Raw genomic sequence first — 23376 nt, 5'->3', positions numbered from 1 at the left:
CTACCACCTAGCAAGTGTGGTGTCTGGCGGTGACACCACACACAGTGTCGTCATGTCTTGTACGAGTGATCCAACAATTTGGAAGAGTTGATTTAAAAGTGTGCACACTTCCATACCACAACATAGTAGTGCTTCATCTTGCTGAAAGGTATAATCCGTGGAATTCATATCAAGCTGTGACACCAGCCATTGGTAAAGCATGTTCAGGTAAATGATGAAACACTTAGCATCAGCTATTACTGAAGCATGTTCACACAACTGAATGTTGAAACACTTGACTAAAGGAAGAAAAATGTACCACATAATTTTTGTGGTGTGATCCCATAGAACCAACTTTAGGTTAGTAATGCTGTTGTTCAGTTAAACATGAAGGACTTTGCTGTACCCCCTACTTAAATGTTGTGCCCCTCAATCTTGCCAGTCAAGTGGAAGGATGCCCCACTGCTACAAGTGAGATCTACAGCAAATGTTTCTTGTTCCAGAAGCATCCAGCGTATGTTGGCTTCCTATTTACTGTGCTTGCGTAACAATTGAAATTTTGAAGTTTCTTTTACATTATCTATCATTCCTATCTATGTGCTGCCTTACATTAAAACAGCTATAGCTGTTTGTAAGGACTGTATCCATATTGAATTGCCCTGTACTGGATTCAAACATTTCTCATCAAATGTGATTTGTTTGAATTTTTGTGTACCATAGCTAGTTGAAACTAATTGTGAGTAAATGACACTATTGCAGCTGTTTCTGGTTTGTATTTGTTTATCTATGTGCTTTAGTTGTTAGTGTTGTTGAGAGGAACAAAATAATGTATGTTTATTGACCATTGGTACCCACTGTTTGTTCTAATATTAAGCTGTCTTCTAACATATGCCTCAGAAAATATATTTTTCACTCTCCAATATTCACAGGAGGAGGATGACGGTTATTATCCATCCTATGTTTCTGTCAATGAAAGTATTATCTCATTGCTTCTCAAGCTGCATTCGCAGCTGTCAGGTACTCCTGATAGTTTTAATCCAGATGAAGTGGAAACACCAGAAATGGCAAAGAGCCGTATTGGTGATGGCCCAGTCTTTATTGGGAAACTTTTACGCAGAATAGCAGCATTGGATACTCTATGCAGGTAAGTTCTTGTTACTCTTAACTGCCTTCTGCGATAGCCAAGTTAACACTAGTCAGGGTTGTTCAGTTTGAGAACTCTGAAAAATGAGGTGATGCCTTCACATTCTTATAATTCAGTCATATGATAATCATTGAGAAAACAAATTATGTGGGCGCATGAACCTAGACACTATTTGTCTCATATTAAAACATATTTTCGTGAATAGTTAGATACTTTGGGTAGCAGAATAAATTTTACTGTAGTATATATGAAATGAGGAGAGAAGCTAATAGCCATTTTGAATGATGATGCTGTTCTTATTATTGTGTTAATTCCAATGAAAATGTTTTCCCTGTCTTGTAATTTGTAATTATTTACCCATATTGTTCATAAATAGGATTTCCACTCTTTGTTATTGAAGCCTAATAGTGTGCATAAGTTGTATTAATAAAGTAATACAATGTATAATGGGGTTAATTTCTTTTCAAACAATCTTCACACTTTAATTTTTATATATTCAAATTTTATATAGCTTCAAGAGCAATTCTGATTACTTCAACAGTTCACATCTCATTTTAATTACAAAAGATGCTGTGACTGAAAAGGGTCACAACTTTTGAATACACACAATATTTTAATCAGTTTTCTTCAAACAAAGTATTTCTTTCAATTGTTGCTACTTGTGCCTTACAGATGTTGTGTACTACAAATGCAACAAATTTGCAAAAAATTAGATGTTTCATTTGTCTGTTGATGCTGGTTGTGTGTTTGAAATTTGACAAATAGACATCAAGATAAAAATTATAGCTTTATTTTTCTAATGCAGAGAAAATATTAGAGAGACACGTAATCAGATTTGGCCTCAAAAGGAAGAAGAGCGAGAAGCAGCAATAAAAGCACAAGAAGCAAAAGAAAGAGAGGAGAGGAGACGAAGGGCAAAGGAAAGACAGCAGAAGCTGATGGCAGAATTTGCAACAAAACAGAAGCAGTTCATGGAACGTGCAATGGAAACAGGTATGAATTGAAACCAAAATCAGGAAAACATTGTTTATCTTCATACATTTGTGCTTGGGTCTCACAACAAATTTTTTTGTTCTTGAAGGTGTCTTCTGAACATTTATCTCAGAAAAGCCAAGACTACTTTTTATTTAATTATGTAGTATAAATAGAATAAAATGTAATTGTCAATTTTTTTGACATTCGTTAGGTGCACGTGATTCAAAATGAGCTAGAAAAACTTTAATTGCCTGTGCTGCATTTCAATTTTTTTATTTTTTTCTTATTATTCATCTGACGTACAAAATATGGCAGTAATTGAAACATGTTGCGTGAAACGTTGTAAGCAAGTTGGTCAATATAAGAATATCTACAAAATTGTTAAGGCTTATGTGGCCACTTGTTGACAAATTGCCTGTCAGCTTCTGTCTCAGGTTCATTGGCTGATGTTTTTTTCATGATTTTTCTGACTTTCGCCAGCACAAGTGGACGGCATTGTCAAAACTTCACCCTCCATTGCTGGCCATGGGAGGGAGTTGAGCTCATGTATGGAAATTATATGTACCTGGCACACCAATATCCAGCTCTCCATAGTCATTATTACTGTGGTTGTAGCCTCGATGCCTGCAACGGTCATTCACTGCAGTGCAGAATCCAGGATCCATGTACCATGAGGCTTTCTTCTTTCTTTTTGTGGCTACTGTCATGTTTGTATTTTATATAGCTTTCCTGAGCAAGCGTGTGTGATAGCTCTTCTCTCGAGCAAGAACTTCTGTGTCAGCGAATTTTTCTATGTGGTTTGTCTTGCACAGTGCATGCTCTGCCACATTCAATTTCTCCATCTGCCCCAGCGTGCAATGCCCCTTATATTCGGTGATGCTGGTGTTGATTGACCATCCAGTCAGTCCAACAAATACTTTTCCACATGTAAATGGTATGCAATATATTTCTAACATTGTAAATAGGTTCCTTTTCTCCTTTGCCGACCTGAGAAGCTCTTTGGCCTTCTTTGTTGGTTTATAAATACTGTGACAGAAAAAACAACACCAAGAGTATTTATGCATTGTAAAACTTGGTAGGCATGTTTCTACATCTGAAAGATGTCTACTCAAATTTTGGACCAATCGCATAAGAGTGGCACTAGTAGTGCCACTATGAAGATGAAGATGCAAATCAGGTTTGCTTTAAATACATGCTGTAAAGGTCGTGAGTGGTAGTTACCTTTCAGATTGGAAGTGGTGAGCTGATGTTAGTCAAGAATGCCAGTAAGGTGACAGACGTCTTCATCAACAGTTCACCGAGTTTGAACCAGGTTGTGTAATAGGGCTTCGAGAATCTGGATGTTCCTTCTGGAATAGTGCAGAAAGACTTTACAGCGGTGGTCACAAGAATGTACGGTCACAAGAAAACCGGTCTCTGGACAGCCACATGGCACTATTGAGAGAGAGGACCAACATGTTCAGCGTTTGACTCTGGTGCGTTACACCGCATCTGAGGCAGCAATTTTAGCAGCAGTTGGCACCACAGTGTCACTACGAACTGTTACAAATCAGTTACTTCAAGGATCGGCTTTGAGCCAGTAGCCCTGTAGTGTGCATTCCACTAACCCCAAACCACTGCCATTGCAATTTCAGTGGTGTCATTGAGAGCAGAGTGGAGGTCTGTTGTGTTTTCTGATGAAAGCCTCAGTGCCAGTGAGGGCTTTGTGTTGGTTAGGAGAAGGCCAGTTGCGGGCCTGTAATCAACCTGGCCGCATGCTAGACACACTGTATCTACAACTTGCGTTATAGTCAGGGGTGCTATTTCGAATGACAGCAGGAGTGCTCTCATGATTATCCCACACACCCTGACTGCAAACTCGTACATCAGTCTGCTGCGCAGAGTGGCCGCGCGGTTTGAGGCACTATGTCATGGATTACGCGGCCCCTCCTGCCAGAGTTTGTGTCTCTTGTCCTCGAGTCTCTTATGTTTGGTTGCAGATTTTAGTGTGTAGTCGGTTGGTTGACTCTTTCCCTTTTTTGTTTTCGTGGTCAGTCAACCAGTCTCCGGCCATCTTCTTTTCTTCTGTTTCCTTTTGTCTGGTGTTCATCTGTACTCTTCGTGTCTGTAGTGTTTGTTACCGCATTTGTGTTCTTTTAGGGCCTGGGGGGGAGTCTCCTTCCCCTTGGGGTTTTACCTGCTTCGTGCATTTATGTCTCGCCTGTTTTTTGGAATGGGGGACTGATGACCTTAGCTGTTTAGTCCCCCTTAAACATCCCAACTACCACCACCACCTGCCAGAGTTTGAGTCCTCCCTCGGGCATGGATGTGTGTGGTGTTCTTAGCGTAAGTTAGTTCAAGTAGTGTGTAAGTCTTGCGACCTATGACCTCAGCAGTTTGGTCCTTTAGGAATTCACACACATTTGAACATTCGTACATCGGTCTGGTGGTTAGTCACTAGGTCTGTCTCCAATTGAGCACATATGGGACATCATCAAACAACTACTCCAAGTATCATCCACAAAGAGCATTAACAGTCCCTGTATTGACTAACCAAGAACGACAGGTATTGCACTCCATCGCACAAACTGACATGTGGCAACTACAAAACGGACACTGTGCATGTCTGCATACTTGCCTTCAACATTACCAGCTATTAATGTTCCAGCAGTTCACATTTGCAATGACTTATCTGGCACTTCCATTAACCTGTGATACCTTGCAATGTTAATCATTTAAATATGTTACCTAGACAGATGTATTACCAAAATTTCATTACTCTAAATGAATTATTTTTAGGTCTTATAGTTTTTTTCTGTCACTGTAATCTTTATGTGGTGTTTGCACAATATGTGCTCAATTTTGTCCATCACTCTGGGAATGTATGGAAGAAAGTCTGTATGTGACATTTATTTTTCCAATGTTTCACTTTGCGGAGTGTTTGATTCTGTGATACTTATTATTTAGTAGTGGGAATCCGTTGCTACTTGGATCCCTTTCTAGGTGTTGCACCTCATGTCTGAGGTGCTGCAGCTCACATATTCATCTCACTCACTTTATGGGCTTATTAATAATTCCTTTTTTGGCTCAAGTGGTGATTTGACAGTTTGTCCTGCTATAGGTCCATATGTGTCAGTTTTCAATACACCTTGTGTCTCAGGTTTTCCCCATCCTTTATGACCAGAACTTTTAGAAAGGATAGTTGTTGCTCCTTCTCTACCTCTATTGTAAATTTTATGTTGGCATGGAGGTTGTTCAGGTGTCCTTGGAAGTCTCAGAGCTGTTCTTCACCATGGTTCCATACAACAAAGGTATCATTAATATATCTGTACCACTCCTTAGGTTTGCAAGGTGCCCAAGTTCAGCACCTGTGCTTTGAAGTGTCCCATGAAGAAGCAGGTAACCACGGGACTGAGTGGACTACTCATGCCGACTCCTTCCCAGTGTTCATAGAAGTTTCCATTCCACCTGTAGTAGCTTATGGTGAGACATGCATGAAAGAGCTAGGTGATGTTTTGTGGGGCAGATGAAACCGATACACTTCAGTAAATCATTGAGTGGCACTTAAGTAAACAAAGAAACAACATCAAAGCTGACTGGGATGTTGTTTGGCCCAAATTTCAGTTTCTTTGGCTTCTCAATGGAGTGTCCCGAATCCTTTACGTATGAGTCAGTCTTTCCTAGGTGGAGCAAAGAGGCCAAGTGTTTGCCAGTTTATATGTTGGTGAAGAGCACTAACAGTCTTAGTGGATCATTAATGATTCTTTGATAATTCATACAACCAAAATTATAGGTCATCTGTGTTGTGCAGGTACCTCTGTATGCCGGCCGTGGTGGCTGAGCAGTTCTAGGTGCTACAGTCTGGAACCACGCGACCACTACGGTTGCAGGTTCGAATCCTGCCTCGGGCATGGATGTCCTTAGGTTAGTTAGGTTTAAGTAGTTCTAAGTGACTGATGACCTCAGAAATTAAGTCCCATAGTGCTCAGAGCCATTTGAACCTCTGTATGTCCGCCAAGAGAGAAGATACCTTATTTAACCAACTCATCTTCCTGTTATATTCTGCATTAAATTTGCACTTAATTTTCAGTATGTCATCAGATCTAATAGGTCCAGGTCTGCTACCCCTAATCTTCATTCTTCATTATGGTCATATTTCCCTTATCGCCAGGTAGTTCTAATATATTTTTGTCGGCATTGAGACTCGTGATAGCTTGTAACTCTTCTTTCTTCTTGTTGCAAGCAGGTGGTTTTGCTTGGCACAGTATCCGGACAGGTTACATATGTATTTCCCCAGCCCTTTCGCAAATAAGGGTCAGATAAACACCTTGGTATTAGCAGTGATATCCTCCAGAGGTATATTTCTCAGGATGTCAATGAAATTACCTCCTTTTTGAAGAATGTAGACTGCTCCTCTTCAGGCAGTTGCCATTCACTCAGGTTGACCACTGTGTGTGACTTGTTGGATATGGCCTTGTCAATCTACTTCCCAAGTCTTGCACACTTTTTCTTCTGTTGCTCAGCACAGCAGTTGTGTTCATTGTGCATGCTGATGTTGATTTATCCCAGTTGTCTCAATGGATGCCGCTACTTAGTTGATTGAAAATGTCCAAAAGTTCCTCATCTTTTATTGCCAAGTATCTCTGTGTTACACGGGTTCGCACAAATAAAAGCTCATTCCAGTCTGTCAGAGATACGATGTGCTAGACCGGTGATGATTAGGTGCTTATATTTCAGAAACTTTGATGTGGCCCCTTCATCCCAGTATGTGACCAAAAGCCGAGAGAGGGCATCAATTATGCTTTCTTCTTCAGTTGTTTTATTTATTTATTTATTTATTTATTTATTTATTGTTCCGTGGGACCACATTTAGGAGAAGTCTCCATGGTCATGGAACGAGTCAATACATGAAATTATAACACGATTGTAGAAACAGATAAAATGAAATATAAGAAACATATTCAGGCGACAAGTCGTTAGTTTAAATAAAGAAAATCAAAAATGTACACTGGAATTTGCTTAATTTTGTATCTCTTCCAGGAGCTCCTCGACAGAATAGAAGGAGTGAACCATGAGGAAACTCTTCAGTTTAGACTTAAAAGTGTTTGGGCTACTGCTAAGATTTTTGAGTTCTTGTGGTAGCTTATTGAAAATGGATGCAGCAGAATACTGCACTCCTTTCTGCACAAGAGTCAAGGAAGTGCATTCCACATGCAGATTTGATTTCTGCCGAGTATTAACTGAGTGAAAGCTGCTAACTCTTGGGAATAAGCTAATATTGCTAACAACAAACGACATTAAAGAAAATACATACTGTGAGGGCAATGTCAAAATTCCCAGACTATTGAATAGGGGTCGACAAGAGGTTTTCGAACTTACACCATACATAGCTCGAACAGCCCGTTTTTGAGCCAAAAATACCCTTTTTGAATCAGAAGAATTACCCCAAAAAATAATACCATATGACATAAGCGTATGAAAATATGCGAAGTATACTACTTTTCGTGTTGAAATGTCACTTATTTCAGATACTGTTCTAATGGTAAATAAAGCGGCATTTAGTTTCTGAACAAGATCCTGAACATGGGCTTTCCACAACAGCTTACTATCTATCTGTACGCCTAGGAACTTGAACTGTTCCGTCTCGCTTATAACATGCCCATCCTGTCTGATTAAAATGTCAGTTCTTGTTGAATTGTGGGTTAGAAACTGTAAAAACTGAGTCTTACTGTGATTTAGCATCAAATTATTTTCCACAAGCCACGAACTTATATCATGAACTACATTATTTGATAATGTTTCAATATTACACACAAGATCCTTCACTACCAAGGTGGTGTCATCAGCAAACAGAAATATTTTTGAATCACCTGTAATACTAGAAGGCATATCATTTACATAAATAAGGAACAGCAGTGGCCCCAGCACCGACCCTTGGGGAACGCCCCATTTAACAGTGCCCCATTGGGACTGAACATCATTACCACTCTCAATATTGCGGAGGATTACCTTCTGCTTTCTGTTCTTAAAGTAGGAGGCGAACCAATTGTAAGCTACTCCCCTTACTCCATAATGTTCCAACTTCTGCAGTAATATTTTGTGGTCAACACAGTCAAAAGCCTTCGTTAAATCAAAGAAAATACCTAACGTTCGCAACCTTTTATTTAATCCGTCCAAAACCTCACAGAGAAAAGAGACTATAGCATTTTCAGTTGTTAAACCGTTTCTAAAACCAAACTGTACATTTGACAGCAAATTATGTGAATTTAAATGCTGCAGTAACCTTGTATATACAACCCTCTCAATAACTTTAGCAAACACTGATGGCATAGAAATAGGTCTATAATTGTCAACAATATCCCTGTCTCCCTTTTTATAAAGTGGCTTCACTACCGAGTACTTTAATCGGTCAGGAAACCGACCACTCCTAAAGGAAAAGTTACAGATATGGCTAAGTACTGAGCTAACATACGTGGAACAATACTTCAGTATTCTGCTAGATACCCCGTCATATCCATGAGAGTTCTTGGTCTTTAGTGATTTAATTATTAACTCAATCTCCCTCTTGTCAGTATCATGGAGGAGCATTTCAGGTAACAGTCTCGGAACGCTTTTTTCTAAGAGCGCTATATGATTCCCTGTTGGGACTAGGTTTCTATTTAGTTCACCTGCTATATTCAGAAAGTGATTATTAAGTACTGTACATATATGCGACTTATCAGTAACACGGACATCCCCACTACGCACTGATTCTATATTCTCGACCTGTCTCTGCAGACCAGCCACTTCCTTTACGACTGACCATATGGTTTTAATTTTATCCTGAGACTTAGCTATTCTATCTGCATACCACATACTTTTTGCCTTCCTAATAACTTTTTTAAGCACCTTACAATACTGTTTGTAATGGGCTGCTGCATTTAGATTTTGACTGATTCTAACGTTTTGATATAATTGCCACTTTGTTCTACAAGATATTCTTATCCCTTTAGTCAGCCACCCAGGCTGCCTGTTTGTGCTAGTACCCTGTTTTGAACGTTCTAACGGAAAGCAACTTTCAAAGAGCACGAGAAAAGTCTTGAGGAAAGCATTATATTTATCGTCTACTGTATCAGCACTATAAACATCTTGCCACTCTTGTTCCTTGATAAGGTTTACAAAAGTCTGTACAGCAACTGGATCAGCTTTCCTAAAACGTTGGTAACTATATTTAACATGTGTTGCAGCACAAAAAACTTTTAGACTTAAAATTTGTGCATCATGATCTGAAAGGCCATTCACCTTTTTGCTAACAGAATGCCCTTCTAATAATGACGAATGAACAAAAATATTGTCTATGGTTGTTCTACTGTTCCCTTGCACTCTCGTTGGAAAGAATACGGTTTGCATAAGATTATATGAATTAAGGAGGTCTACCAGCATCCTTTTCCTTGCACAATCACTTATACAATTAATATTGAAGTCACCACATATAACTAACTTTTTGTATTTCCTATAAAGTGAACCAAGAACCTCCTCTAGCTTTAGCAAAAATGTTGTGAAATCGGAGTCTGGGGATCTATAAATAACAACAGTAAGAAGTTTAGCTCCACTAAATTTAACCACACCTGCACAACATTCAAACACCTTTTCAGTGCAGTACTTTGAAACATCAATTGACTCAAATGGGATACCGTTTTTCACATACATGGCTACTCCCCCACACCGCAAAGAGCTCCTAGAAAAGCTGCCAGCCAACCTGTATCCTGGTAAAGGAAGCCTCTGAATTATCTCCTTATTTAAGAAATGTTCAGATATACCAATAATTTCAGAGTCAACATCTATAAGCAGTTCACTAACTTTATCTCTAATACCTTGTATATTTTGATGAAATATACTAATTCCCTCATTAATCGGATACCCAAGCTTTGTAGAGAGTGGTTTCTTTGTTAGAGAGACTTCCCTTAAGCAGGAATACCTATCAGCTGACTTCAATCTAAAAAAGGTACAGCTCTAACACCCACAACTACCGGAATTTTCCCATGAGTGATCCCACCACCCCCACCTATGCTGTCACCTATAAGTTTTGCCAACCTCCCCTTCCCATACCTGTTGAGGTGCAGGCCATGTCTAGTGAAACCCGTCCTACTGATAGACTCCACCGACACCACTGAAATGTGACTCATGCCTTCTGTCATCAGCGCACCCCCAAGTCTCATGTTATTACGCCTGACGGCTGTATTAAGATGAGGCCGATCGTGACGCTGAAACAGTTCCACGAAATGCACATTCGTGTTGCCAGTCTGAGTGGCTATCTTTTCCAGGTCACCATCTATGTCATACTCCCCATCCCTATCAATACTATTACCAGCCCCACCCACAATCACTACCTGATCCTCTTTAGTAAAATCCCTACATAACCCCCCTATGTTAAAAGTCACCTGAGCCAATCCTGCATTAGGCTTCACAATGCTGGTGACCTGGTACTCACTCCCCAAAACTTCCTGCAACTGCTGGCCTACACCTCTACCATGAGAACTACCTAACAGCAGAACCTTCTTCTTTCTCTTAGACTTTGCAACTGTCCTAGCCACCGTAACTGCTGAGGTCTGCTGCATACTTCCTACATCTACAGCTACTAGAGATTCCTCTCCACTAGACTCTGACAGTTGGTCATATCTATTACAAACACCAATAGTAAAACTATCTGAAAATCTCCTTCTCCTAGCAGATCTCTTGCCAACAGCCAGCTCCCATTCCCCAACCCCCTTCTCCCTCCTCATCCTATCTAGCTCCTCCTGTGCGTTTTTCAACTGCACCTGAAGGGCACAGATCTTACGCTCCTGCTCCTCTATCAACTTACTCTTGCTACATAACCTGCAGTTCCAGGAGAGGATCTCACCAGAATGCCCACTGGCTTCCCCACTGCATTCCCCCCAGTGAAAATACTTCGAACAAGTCTCACACCGCAATCCACTACTCACGAACCTACGGCAAAGCCCACACTTCTCACTCATGGTAAAATTTTACAATTATTGAAACAAGAAAACAACTTTATCTATGTTCCGCTACTACAATAAGAAGATGTTAAAAACTGACTACAATAATGACAAACTTGCTCTACAAGGGAAGTAACTACTATTATTGACAGTATTAATCAACAACAAATGAGAATATAACAAAATACTAACACAGAAAGAAAATCAAACGTCTAATGACAGTAACGAAACGGAAAGCAGTTCGCAAAAATTTCTTCTGAAGTTATTTCACCGGAAAACACCAAGAACACCGGTTGAAGACTACTAAAGTTCCTAAATAAACTACTATACACAAACAATTAATTAGTACTTAGCTTTCGATGCGCCGCTACAGCTGCAACTGGTCAGCGCGGAATGTAAACACGGGTAAGAGGTTAAGTTGCTCGATACGAAACACTCACAAATATCAGGCCACAACACAAGAAATGCAGAGGTGAATGAAGAAACCACTAATAAGTCACTTATATAGTAAATATTATCACAAAAACAGTTAAAATATATATCTGAAACCTAAAAATAGATGAAAACTTAGAGAGCGATCTCACACGCAGTCACGCGCTTATGACGTCACACCAAAGAGATCAAGGTGTTGGTGCAGTTTGCAAATCTTCTCCCTGTAGATGATAGTACAAAATCATTGAGGCTTTCTTGGCCACTTGTTTACAAATTGCCTGTTGGCATGGTTTTCTGGTCAGAAAACTCGTCAAGCGGAGTTAAGCTGAAGAGCCAAAGGCAATTTATCAGAAAATCTGCCTGAAATTGTTTGGTAATTTGAAAATTTGGAGGTGGTAACAGGATGGGGGAAGGAAAAACTGTTTGGTTAAGAGTTTGGGGCCAGTGGGTTACCACAGATTGAGGGTAGGATGATTACAGGAGCGACAGATGTGTTGCAAGGATAACTCCCATCTGAGTAGTTCTGAGAAGCTAGTGGTGGAAGAAAGGATCGAGATAGCCCAGGTTGTGAAGCAGGCATTGAAATTGAGAATGTTATGTTCGGTTGCATGTTGTGCCATTGGATGGTAAATTTTGTTCTTGGTAACTGATGGTGGTCGTTCATCCTGGTGGACAGCTTGGTGGGTATTCAATCCAACATAAAGAGCTGTGCAGTGTTTGCAGCAGAGTTGGTAAATGACATGGTTGTTTTCACAGGTCCTGTACAGGACTGGAGTAGGAGGTGCTTGGTGGGTAGATTGGCCAGTTATTGCGTCGTGATACAGGATTTGGGGTGGACGTAATTAAAATAGAGGCATTTCTCATTGTGCCGGGGTCTTCTCACGAAATTTCAATCACCAGCTTTCTCCTCTGAATATGGAAATATTTTGTTGATGCCAATATACACAGGGAGAAATGGATAATTATAATAAAGTAAGGAAAATCAGAGCTCGCACAGAAGAAATTGGTATTCATTTTTTCTGTGCGCTATTAGAGTGTGGAGTAACAGACGGTTATTGTGAACATGGTTCGATGAAATCTCTGCCAGACACTCACGTGTGATTTGCAGAGTGGCTATATAGATGTAGATGGGCCTTCCACAGGTATATGATCGTAGCAAGGGGATGATAGTGGAAGTGGTACAGGAATGGCCAAAGATGTGTAGGTTGGGTGGGTGATAGAACACCACTGCTTTAGGAGGGGGCATTCTATCTGTGGAGCTATAAGAGCACTTCACGCAAATTGTTCTACAGCATTAACTCGTCATTATTCCTCTCCATGCACAGCATGACAGTTGCCAGCATAAACATTGATCATATCAGGGAGTATATAAGACCTAACATCATATTCAGAATCAGAGATAAGATGTCCGCCGCAACGGTTTCTCTGTGAAACGGCTCCTATCTTAGGTGTCGTTTTCTTCAAGAATAAATTGTTAGTGACTGCCAGCATTTGAAGTCACTTAAACTTAAAGCATTTAGTAGTACAATACATTATGAGTTAGATTCTTAGATTTCGTGAACTACATAAAGAACATCAATAAAATTTTGAGGTGATTTTGCTCACCATATAAGTGAAGCAGCAGCTGATGGTTGAGCATTTGTCACATTCCACAACTTCAACAGCCACTTTGCATCAAATGCTATGCACAGCGGCAGCAGCAGCTAGAACACGTTGGCACTGTGTCAGGATCTGCTGGCCGCCAGTTATCTTTTCTGCCAGTCACGTGCATTGCTGAGGATATCAGCCGGCAGCATCTTATCGAGAAAATTCTAGAGGCAGGCGCCAAAAACAGTGTGTTTCCTTGTGGCAAACACTGAAGCTAGAAGACAATGCCATGTCACAGCAAGTGAATGCTAGAGTCTCCACAACTGTGCCAATGTAAGATGTAACACGGGATATTCACCTACCATTGGTTATGGTTGTGGAATCACCTGAGGAATTCTACCATGACATCAACAATTTCCTCCAAGAGACAAAGAAAGTTTCTGCTGCCGTAACAAATGAACTGACCCAGAAAGTGTCCAAATTGGCCACATTTTGGTCCAGGTTGCTTGGTCATTTACGAGAACTGTGAGAGGAGACTGAAAGATTACCTCAAGAAACCTCTAAATCAGATTTATGAGCACTGAAAACCACTGGTTGAGCTTCTAGAGCAGGAGAACTTCAAGGTGACAGAAAAAGTGAGTAGTCTATTTCTTCGTATGCTGCTGTCGCAGTCTCGCAAAAACCCAAGCTAAGTACAACAGCTAAGATAAAAAAAAACCCTCTTTCTTAGGTCCAACAAGAACAAGGATGCCAAAGATATAAAGAAGAAACTTTCTGATGTAGTAAATCCAAAGACAGACAAGATTAGGATCAAATCAATCCAGACAGCCAATAGTGTTGTCATAGTCTAAACAGAGAATGATGATTAGTGCAAAAACTTCAAGGGAAAACTAAATCAGATACACAGTGTTAAATGTGAACCACCAAACAGGAAGAGGTCTCTGCTAATTGTGTGCAGTGTGCCCAAGGAAGTGAACAAGAATGAACTTCTTAAAGAAATTTGAGCTTAACTTGTCTGAGCACATGCAAAAGAAGGAAATTGAAGAAGAGATACAACTGACATTCTGAATCTGACCACAAAAGAGAGCCTATGTCAGTCACATAATGCAAGTTACTCCTCTTTTCATAAGTTTCTGCAGCAAAAAGAAAAGGTTTATATCAGTTTCCATGCTCTAGGAATGAATGATTACGTGGACATGCCAGAATGTTATAAATGCTGTAACTGAGGTCACACAAAGAAATCTGTAAGTGTATGGAGCAAGTGTGCTCCCGCTGTAGAGCAGAGGGCCACCAGAAAAGTGCATGCACAACAATCGGTGAGAGACGTGTCTGCATCCCTTGTTGCAACAGGAACTGAAAATATGACTCACCTGCAACTCAAACACCTGTTAAAGCACGGAATAACTAGAACAGACTATGGATACATCTAAAATACGAACATACATATGATCAACTCATTATTAAATCTGTGTAAATCAAGTAACAGAAGACACATTGCACAGGAGATGGAAGCACAAGACCCCATTGATAGTAGCCAAGAATAGGCGTTGTGACGTAGCCTGACGTCTGCAACATGGGATTATGTTAACTGGAAGGGGAGTGTCACATTGTGACAACAATCCAACAACAGTCACTAAAGACTTTATTGAGAAGCAGCATTTTAACTTCATGAATTCCATAGACATGATACCACAGGAGATATTAGAGACAGCAACAGTAAAGAACTTACCAGACTGTTTCTTAAATGGGTAAAAATCCAGACAAAGTTGAGTTGCATAATAAATGAATTTGAGCTACAGAAATTTTGTGCAAATGACGCAGAATATTCAGGAAGCTTAAACATAGGCAGTGTAACTCACAATGACCTGTGCTCAAGTCTAGGAGACCCTTCATCACCAGATGAATTTCATGAAATTTGTTTGGGGAGAGACTATGTGGGGAACACCTGTATCAATTCAAGTTGTGGGGGCTGCTGGCAGAAGTGATGTTTCTGATGCCACAATGTGTGCAGTGGGAAACTTTCCATCTTGTCAGCTGATAGACCTGATGCCAAATCTAAATGGAGCTCCTGCCAAATAGTACGAGATGGAATCCAAAATTTTCGGGACTGGTGCTGCCATCTGGAAAGTAGGAGTAGTAGATCTTTGCACTGCTAGGTGGTGAGAGCTGCATATCTGATGAGTCAGTGTACGGAGTGGCATTCAGCTGGGAGGAAGTATTGCATGTCCACAGTGATTTCCGTAATACTCCGTGTTTGGTGTGTGGCAGTTTTACAATGGATCCGCTAACAGAACAGTGCATGTGTATCAAATTCTGTGCGAATCTTGGGAAAAGTGCTACGGAGACCCTTGCAGTGATTCAACAAGTGTTTAGGAGACAGAGCATGAGCCGTATGCGTGTGTTTGAGTGACATACTTGGTTCAGGGCTGGTCGTACAGACGTCGAAGATGATGCTCACATTGAAGAGCATGATCGTTGTTTCCTTTGATACCAAGGGAATTGTGCATAAAGATTTCATCCCACCCAACCAAACAGTGAATTCCGTATACTACTGTGACGTTTTGCGACGGCTCCATGAAAACGTGCGGTGACGACGGCCCGAACTTGGCGTCAAGGGAACTGGCATCACAACAACGTGCCCTGTCACATGTCCTTGCTCACCAGGACCTTTTTGGCAAAAAACAACATGGCAGTTGTACCCCACTCACTGTACTTGCCAGATTTGGCACCTTACAACTTCGCATTATTTCAAAAACTAAAACTCAAGTTGAAAGGCCATCGGTTCGACACTCTAGAGAGGATTCAAGAAGTATCGCTGGCGGTGCTAAACACCCTCAAAGAACAGGACTTCCAGAAAACATTTGACCAGTGGCAGAAGCGCTGGGACCTGTGTGTACGTGCAGATGGGAACTACTTCGAGGGTGATGGTGACCATTAGTCCAGAGGTAAGTTTTTCAACAGATGGCAGCACCCGTCCTGAAAATGTTGGATAGCACCTCGTATGATAAATATGGTGATGATGGTGACACTGCACCTGCAGTAGCAGCAGACACCCGTGCAGCTTTGACATCTTCTGCAGATCCTATCCTACCTCTGCGTGAAGTGGAATGTGGTGATTGTGGCAATACTGATGAGTATAAGAATCACAAAACAGTGAATTTCAGTAACAGTCAGGTCTTTCTATCAAATACAAAAAAAATTTTATAGCATTTCGAGCCCCACTAAAATGATATTCAATTACACACAGACAAAGTTTGTAATAAATTAGAAGTTAATGTCCAGTTAAGTCGTTTGGAGGATCCTGTTTTTCTACCGGTTGTTCTTAGACATGTTATCAGAGTAGGTCATCTTATAGAGACATCTGTTACATATTCTGTGCCTGGGGCATAAAACAGGATTCTTCTGAGAGTAAATAATTATAATTTGTGAACAGAGTTGAAACCATTATATGATCTCCTTCGGCAGACGTTCACGAGAAGAAATGAATCATTCAGTACTGAGCTTTTATATGTTTATTTTGTAAAAGCATATGGATGTGTTGTCTTCCACCCAGCCCTCCCCTGTGCAAAGTGCTTTGTTCACACTCAAAACACATTTAAGGATAAAAATATTATAGATAAATGCCGTGTGAAATAAACTGGCTATGACTGATATATGAAAATTAATCAAGCTTATCCATTACGGATATTTTAGAACCTGTGGCTGTTAATTGAATGTAAATAAGTTACATAAAACAGCAACCACTCACTTTTTTGAATATTTATGTTTTATTCCATGAACCAGTTTTCGAACCTTCTCAGGTTCATCTTCAGATGGTTTCTTTAGGTTACATTATTATTTTTAGCATAATGCTGGATGCTCACTCTGTGACAAGGAGGAGGAACACACTGTAATATATTGCCATGACTATTGTTTATCTGATGATACAGGTGTAAATTTAGTTTTTTACTTACTGCGACAGTATGGGTGGCTTTTTTTGTTAGTGTCCATCTGCCTGCTTCCATTTTGATGGTTAGTTGGTATATCACTTCACGCACTTTGACAGAGAAAATTTGCCAGCAGGCAGCATGTGTTGTCCAATTGTTGCTCGTAATACAGATCTTCACAAAAAGATATGGCATAGGCCTACTTTGAACAGAGATGTAATTTGTTCTTTTTTTTCATATATTAAAGGCAATATAAGGGCAAATATTTTAATCAGGCTGGTGATAACATAAAAGCACAGAATAAAATAAATAAATAAATAAATAAATGAGTTAAACAAGAGCAAACTTCAAGTGATATGATGTCTTATTCCTGTTTGTATATTAACGTGTAATATAGCCAGATCCCTTAATTGGACAGATAGGTTAGTAAATTTAAAAAGGGAAGTGGATAGATTAAAGTTATATATAGTGGGAATTAGTGAAGTTCGGTGGCAGGAGGAACAAGACTTGGTCAGGCGAATACAGGGTTATAAATACAAAATCAAATAGGGGTAATGCAGGAGTAGGTTTAATAATGAATAAAAAAATAGGAGTGCGGGTAAGCTATTACAAACAGCATAGTGAACGCATTCTTGTGGCCAAGATAGACACGAAGCCCATGCCTACTACAGTGGTACAAGTTTTATATGCCAACTAGCTCTGCAGACGACGAAGAAATTGAAGAAATGTATGATGAAATAAAAGAAATTATTCAGATAGTGAAGGGAGACAAAAATTTAATAGTCATGCGTGACTGGAATTCGGTAGTAGGAAAAAGGAGAGAAGGAAACGTAGTAGGTGAATATGGATTGGGGGGAAGAAGAGAAAGAGGAAGCCGCCTGGTAGAATTTTGCATAGAGCACAACTTAATCATAGCTAACACTTGGTTCAAGAATCATAAAAGAAGGTTGTATACATGGAAGAAGCCTGGAGATACTGACAGATTTCAGATAGATTATATAATGGTAAGACAGAGATTTAGGAACCAGGTTTTAAATTGTAAGACATTTCCAGGGGCAGATATGGACTCTGACCACAATCTATTGGTTATGAACTGTAGATTAAAACTGAAGAAACTGCAAAAAGGTGGGAATTTAAGAAGATGGGATCTGGACAAACTGATTAAACCAGAGGTTGTACAGAGTTTCAGGGAGAGCATAAGGGAACAATTGACAGGAATGGGGGAAAGAAATATTTGTAGCTTCGAGGGATGAAGTAGTGAAGGCAGCAGAGGATAAAGTGGGTAAAATGACGAGGGCTACTAGAAATCTTTGGGTAACAGAAGAAATATTGAACTTGATTGATGAAAGGAGAAAATATAAAAATGCAGTATATGAAGAAGGCAAAAAGGAATACAAACGTCTAAAAATGAGATCGACAGGAAGTGCAAAATGGCTAAGCAGGGATGGCTAGAGGACAAATGTAAGGATGTAGAGGCTTATCTCGCCAGGGGTAAGATAGATACTGCCTACAGGAAAATTAAAGAGACCTTTGGAGAAAAGAGAACCACTTGTATGAATATTAAGAGCTAAGATGGAAACCCAGTTCTAAGCAAAGAAGGGAAAGCAAAAAGGTGGAAGGAGTATATAGAGGGTCTATACAAGGGCGATGTACTTGACAACAATATTATGGAAATGGTAAAGGATGTAGATGAAGATGAAATGAGAGATACGATACTGCGTGAAGAGTTTGACAGAGCACTGAAAGACCTGAGTCGAAACAAGGCACCGGGAGTGGAAAACATTCAATTAGAACTGCTGACAGCCTTGGGAGAGCCATTCCTGACTAAACTCTACCATCTGGTGAGCAAGATGTAGGAGACGGGCGAAATACCCTCAGGCTTCAAGAAGAATATAATAATCCCAATCCCAAAGAAAACAGGTGTTGACAGATGCGAAAATTACCGAACTATCAGTTTAATAAGTCACAGCTGCAAAATACTAACCCGAATTCTTTACAGACGAATGAAAAAATTAGTAGAAACCGTGATGGAAAAATTAGTAGAAACCGTAGAAATATTGGAACACGTGAGGCAATACTGACCATATGACTTATCTTACAAGCTAGATTAAGGAAAGGCAAACCTTCGTTTCTAGCATTTGTAGACTTAGAGAGAGCTTTTGACAATGTTGACTGGAATACTCTCTTTCAAATTCTGAAGGTGGCAGGGGTAAAATACAGGGAACGAAAGGCTGTTCACAATTTGTACGGAAACCAGATGTCAGTTATAAGAATCGAGGGACATGAAAGGGAAGCAGTGATTGGAAAGCGAGTGAGACAGAGTTGTAGCCTCTCCCCGATGTTATACAATCTGTATATTGAGCAAATAGTAAAGGTAACAAAAGAAAAATTTGGAGTAGGTATTAAAATCCATGGATAAGAAATAAAAACTATGAGGATCGCCGATGACATTGTAGTTCTGTCAGAGACAGCAAAGGACTTGGAAGAGCAGTTGAACAGAATGGATAGTGTCTTGAAAGGAGGATATAAGATGGACATCAACAAAAGCAAAACAAGGCTAATGGAATGTAGTCAAATTAAGTCAGGTGATGCTGAGGGAATTAGATTAGGAAATGAGACACTTAAAGTAGTAAAGGAGTTTTGCTATTTGGGGAGCACAATAACTGATGATGGTCGAAGTAGAGAGGATATAAAATGTTGACTGGCAATAGCAAGGAAAGCGTTTCTGAAGAAGAGAAATTTGTTAACATCGAGTATAGATTTAAGCGCCAGGAAGTCGTTTCTGAAAGTATTTGTATGGAGTGTAGCCATGCATGGAAGTGAAACATGGATGATAAATAGTTTGGACAAGAAGAGAATAGAAGCTTTTGAAATGTGGTGCTACAGAAGAATGCTGAAGATTAGATGGGTAGATCACATAACTAATGAGGAGGTATTGAGTAGGATTGGGGAGAAGAGAAGTCTGTGACACAACTCGACTAGAAGAAGGGATCCGTTGGTAGGACATATTCTGAGGCATCAAGGGATCACCAATTTAGTATTGGAGAGCAGGGTGGAGGGTAAAAATCGTAGAGGGAGACAAAGAGATGAATACACTAAGCAGATTCAGAAGGATATAGGTTGCAGTAGTTACTGGGAGATGAATAAGCTTGCACAGGATAGAGTAGCATGGAGAGCTGCATCAAACCAGTCTCAGGACTGAAGACCACAACAACAACATAGTCAGTTTATAGCATATATTTTAATCAAGATTGACATTAACATGTATGCCCAAGAGTCAATAATACAGAGTTATCATATTTACAATGAGAGACAGCCATTTTTTATGACCATGACCTTATATTTAAGTTTAAAATATAAATAATAACAAATCAAAAAACTTATTTCTGTTCTTAGGTTAATGTAATCTGTAATATTAGTAAGAGTGGATTATATTTATTTAAGATAATGTAATATGTATAAAAGTTACAGTGTTTGTAATGGACTAAAGCTGTTTGTATGACCATACAGTTTATATCTAAAACCAAGAACAAACATTAAAGTGAACTGTTGACTTATTTTTGTTCTTGCATTAATGTGATGTGAAATATTGGTAAAGGCAGATTCTGTTTGTTCCAGCTAGAAGTAACATGTATAAGAGTACTGATTTATTTTGACAGTAGAGGGCATTACCATTTAGAAACATAGCACAGGTTTTATTCTGTGGTAGCATATTTACATTGACGCCAGTGTAGTTAGGATGTAAGGTGAGTGATTGGGGGTGGTGAGGGTGGGGGTGGCAGGGTGCTGTAGGGTTGGTTGACTGGATACTTGTTTTGAACTAGTAAATCTTCAAAGTTCTGAAGGAAAATTTTGTTTCTCAGTTCAGTTTGGTCGTTGAGTAAGTAGTCAGGTGCTGTATTTGTATAAATAAATATTTCAATTTCTGCAAGAAGGTCAAGTATAGTGCCTTTGTTGGCAAAATGTAGTATTTGGAGATTTTGTTCTATGTTGTTTGCAGAATGATTGTGTTGGGCACGATGAGAGGCAAAGCTGGATTTATTCAGGTTGTTAAGATGGATTGCTTCTATGTGTTCTTTAAATTTTGTTGTGAAGCTTCTACTGGTTTGTCCAAAGTAGAAGCTTGGACATAAGTTGCAAGTGAACTTGTATACCTGACTTTTGATACTGCTGTATAGTAGTGGGTTGTAATAAGTAGGGACAGGAAGATTTGGTGAAAATGATAATGTGAAAAATAATGCAAAATTATCTTTTAGTGAAGTAACGCAAACTCACTGATTTTTAAGAGATATTGCAAAATTTGTAATTTTGCCATACAAAAACATTATAATTCTGAGGATGGCAGTTTACTAACAGTCATGACTAACAGCTACTGAATATTACAACTGCATTTTGTCTTCAACTCTCCTTAAAGCTGAGGATGTGTATAATTTTGAAATAACAAACTTGATGTGGTGACGAAAATACCATCAAATTTGGTAAAAAGATCATCACCAAAAAATCAGATCTGTTGCAAAAGCACAAAATTTGGAAAAAAATATCAAATTTTACAAAAAAGGACACTGAATTTGGCACTAAATGACCACCAATTTGGCTGAAGAACACCACAGAATTTGGCAAAAATAAGTAATACCAAAGTGGGCAAAAAATTACATAGACTTTGCAAAAAAGTACCAAATTGGCAAAAAATCACAGCAAATTCATAAAAAAAGGTAATAAATATGCAAAACAAAAAATATCAACAAATTTGGCAAAAAATTACTCTGAATTTGCAAAAAAAAACACTTTGGCAAAAACACTAAATTTCACAAAAAATTACACTGAATGTAACAAAAAGTAACACCAAATTTGGCAAAAGTTTCAAATAATGTGGCAAAAATAACAAGTAACATTACAAAAATAACACCAAATTTTACTAAAAATAAAATCGAATTTGGCAAAAAATAACACTGACTTTGGCCACAAAATAAAATTATTTTTTCCTGTCCCTAATAATAAGCACATACGTAGATAAACTGAGGGTAGTGGATGTATACGGACGAGGTGCGTGTCACCTTGGTGCAACAGATTTAAATGCAAAATCCTCTCTGTGGCACAGTAGGCAAACGAACAAATGAAGTGAGATACTAGAGGACATAATACAGGAACTGGACCTCAATGTTTTAAATCTAGAAGGCCAGCCGAATACATTCAAAGGACGAGCAGCTGAAGCCACCAACATACGATGTCACTTTAGCAAACTGCATGGCAGCTCCTGAGATAAACAAGATAAACAGTTGGCAAGTGCTCAAGTACCTAACATCCATGACCATAATGCAGTTGTCATTGAAGGGGAAAGTGGCCACAGTAGAGAGTGACAAACGGAGGAAAACATTTTTGGGTTAGAAATCAGGGCCGCGCGGGATTAGCCGAGCGGTCTAAGGCGGTGCAGTCATGGACTGTATGGCTGGTCCCGGCGGAGGTTCGAGTCTTCCCTCGAGCATGGGTGTGTGTGTTTGTCCTTAGGATAATTTAGCCTAAGTAGTGTGTAAGTTTAGGGACTGATGACCTTAGCAGTTAAGTCCCATAAGATTTCACACACATTTGAAGATTTAGAAATCGGGAAAATACACTGGAATGGCTTTGTTACCTATATTTAAGCATTTCTAATGGAATTGCTTCTAGAACATATAGAATTCAGTGCACAGTTACTAACTGAACTGTTGCAAAGAGTACAGGGCATTTAAATTCCTAAGAAAAAGGTAAACAGGCTGGCTACAATCTCTTGGAGCCCAGAATTTTCCATGCTGAGCAGAAAAGTAAGGTCAAGAAGAGCAGCGTGTTAACGTACTTCAGGGCAAATGGAGCGCAATGCAAGGCTTCATTAATACAGGACAGTTAAGATGCACTACAAAACATTGCTTCAGGAAATTAAAAGAATACACTGGGAGAAGTTTCTATGAAGGCAACTGCAATTTGGCAAATGGGGCAGACCATTGTGGGCTCCACTGCCAGTATGTGGGTGCATCACCCAAATATTTGCATCAAGTGTGGGATGTAGCATCACACCAGTCTGTGAATATGGGGAAGACAACCAGACTGCGATCTGCAAGCAGTTGTAAGTGCAGTTGTAAGTGACCAAAACTTGTGGACTGCAGTTAATATCATTTCACATCGAGTATCTAAAAGGCAACTGCTTAACTTTATCTGTAAGATCAAGTGGACACTCTGAATATCAAAATAACATCAACAGGTCCAAGAATTGTTTCCTCTGTTATAGATAATGATAGGTACATATGAATGACATTTAAAAAAAGAAAGAAAGAATGAATGCTATGGCTAGCCACACAGATATGCATAGACTTAAGGATTGCTGAGGTATGCATGTACCAGTGTG

At 39.5% G+C, this 23376-nt stretch overlaps 1 protein-coding gene across 2 annotated transcripts in view; it reads left to right on the top strand.

Annotated features, from left to right (window-relative positions):
• The window catches only part of LOC126473269 (E3 ubiquitin-protein ligase Ubr3), a 297943-nt gene that overhangs the window by 236219 nt on the left and 38348 nt on the right, over nucleotides 1-23376 (top strand). For both annotated transcript variants that reach the window (XM_050100220.1, XM_050100221.1), the window contains 2 exons: nucleotides 909-1123; nucleotides 1929-2116. In XM_050100220.1, the coding sequence (XP_049956177.1) occupies nucleotides 909-1123; nucleotides 1929-2116 (403 nt within the window). The remainder of the gene's footprint in view (nucleotides 1-908; nucleotides 1124-1928; nucleotides 2117-23376) is intronic.

The sequence above is a fragment of the Schistocerca serialis genome, chromosome 4 (assembly GCF_023864345.2).
Source record: "Schistocerca serialis cubense isolate TAMUIC-IGC-003099 chromosome 4, iqSchSeri2.2, whole genome shotgun sequence".
NCBI lineage: Eukaryota > Metazoa > Arthropoda > Insecta > Orthoptera > Acrididae > Schistocerca > Schistocerca serialis.
This window is presented reverse-complemented; position numbering and strand designations above follow the sequence as displayed.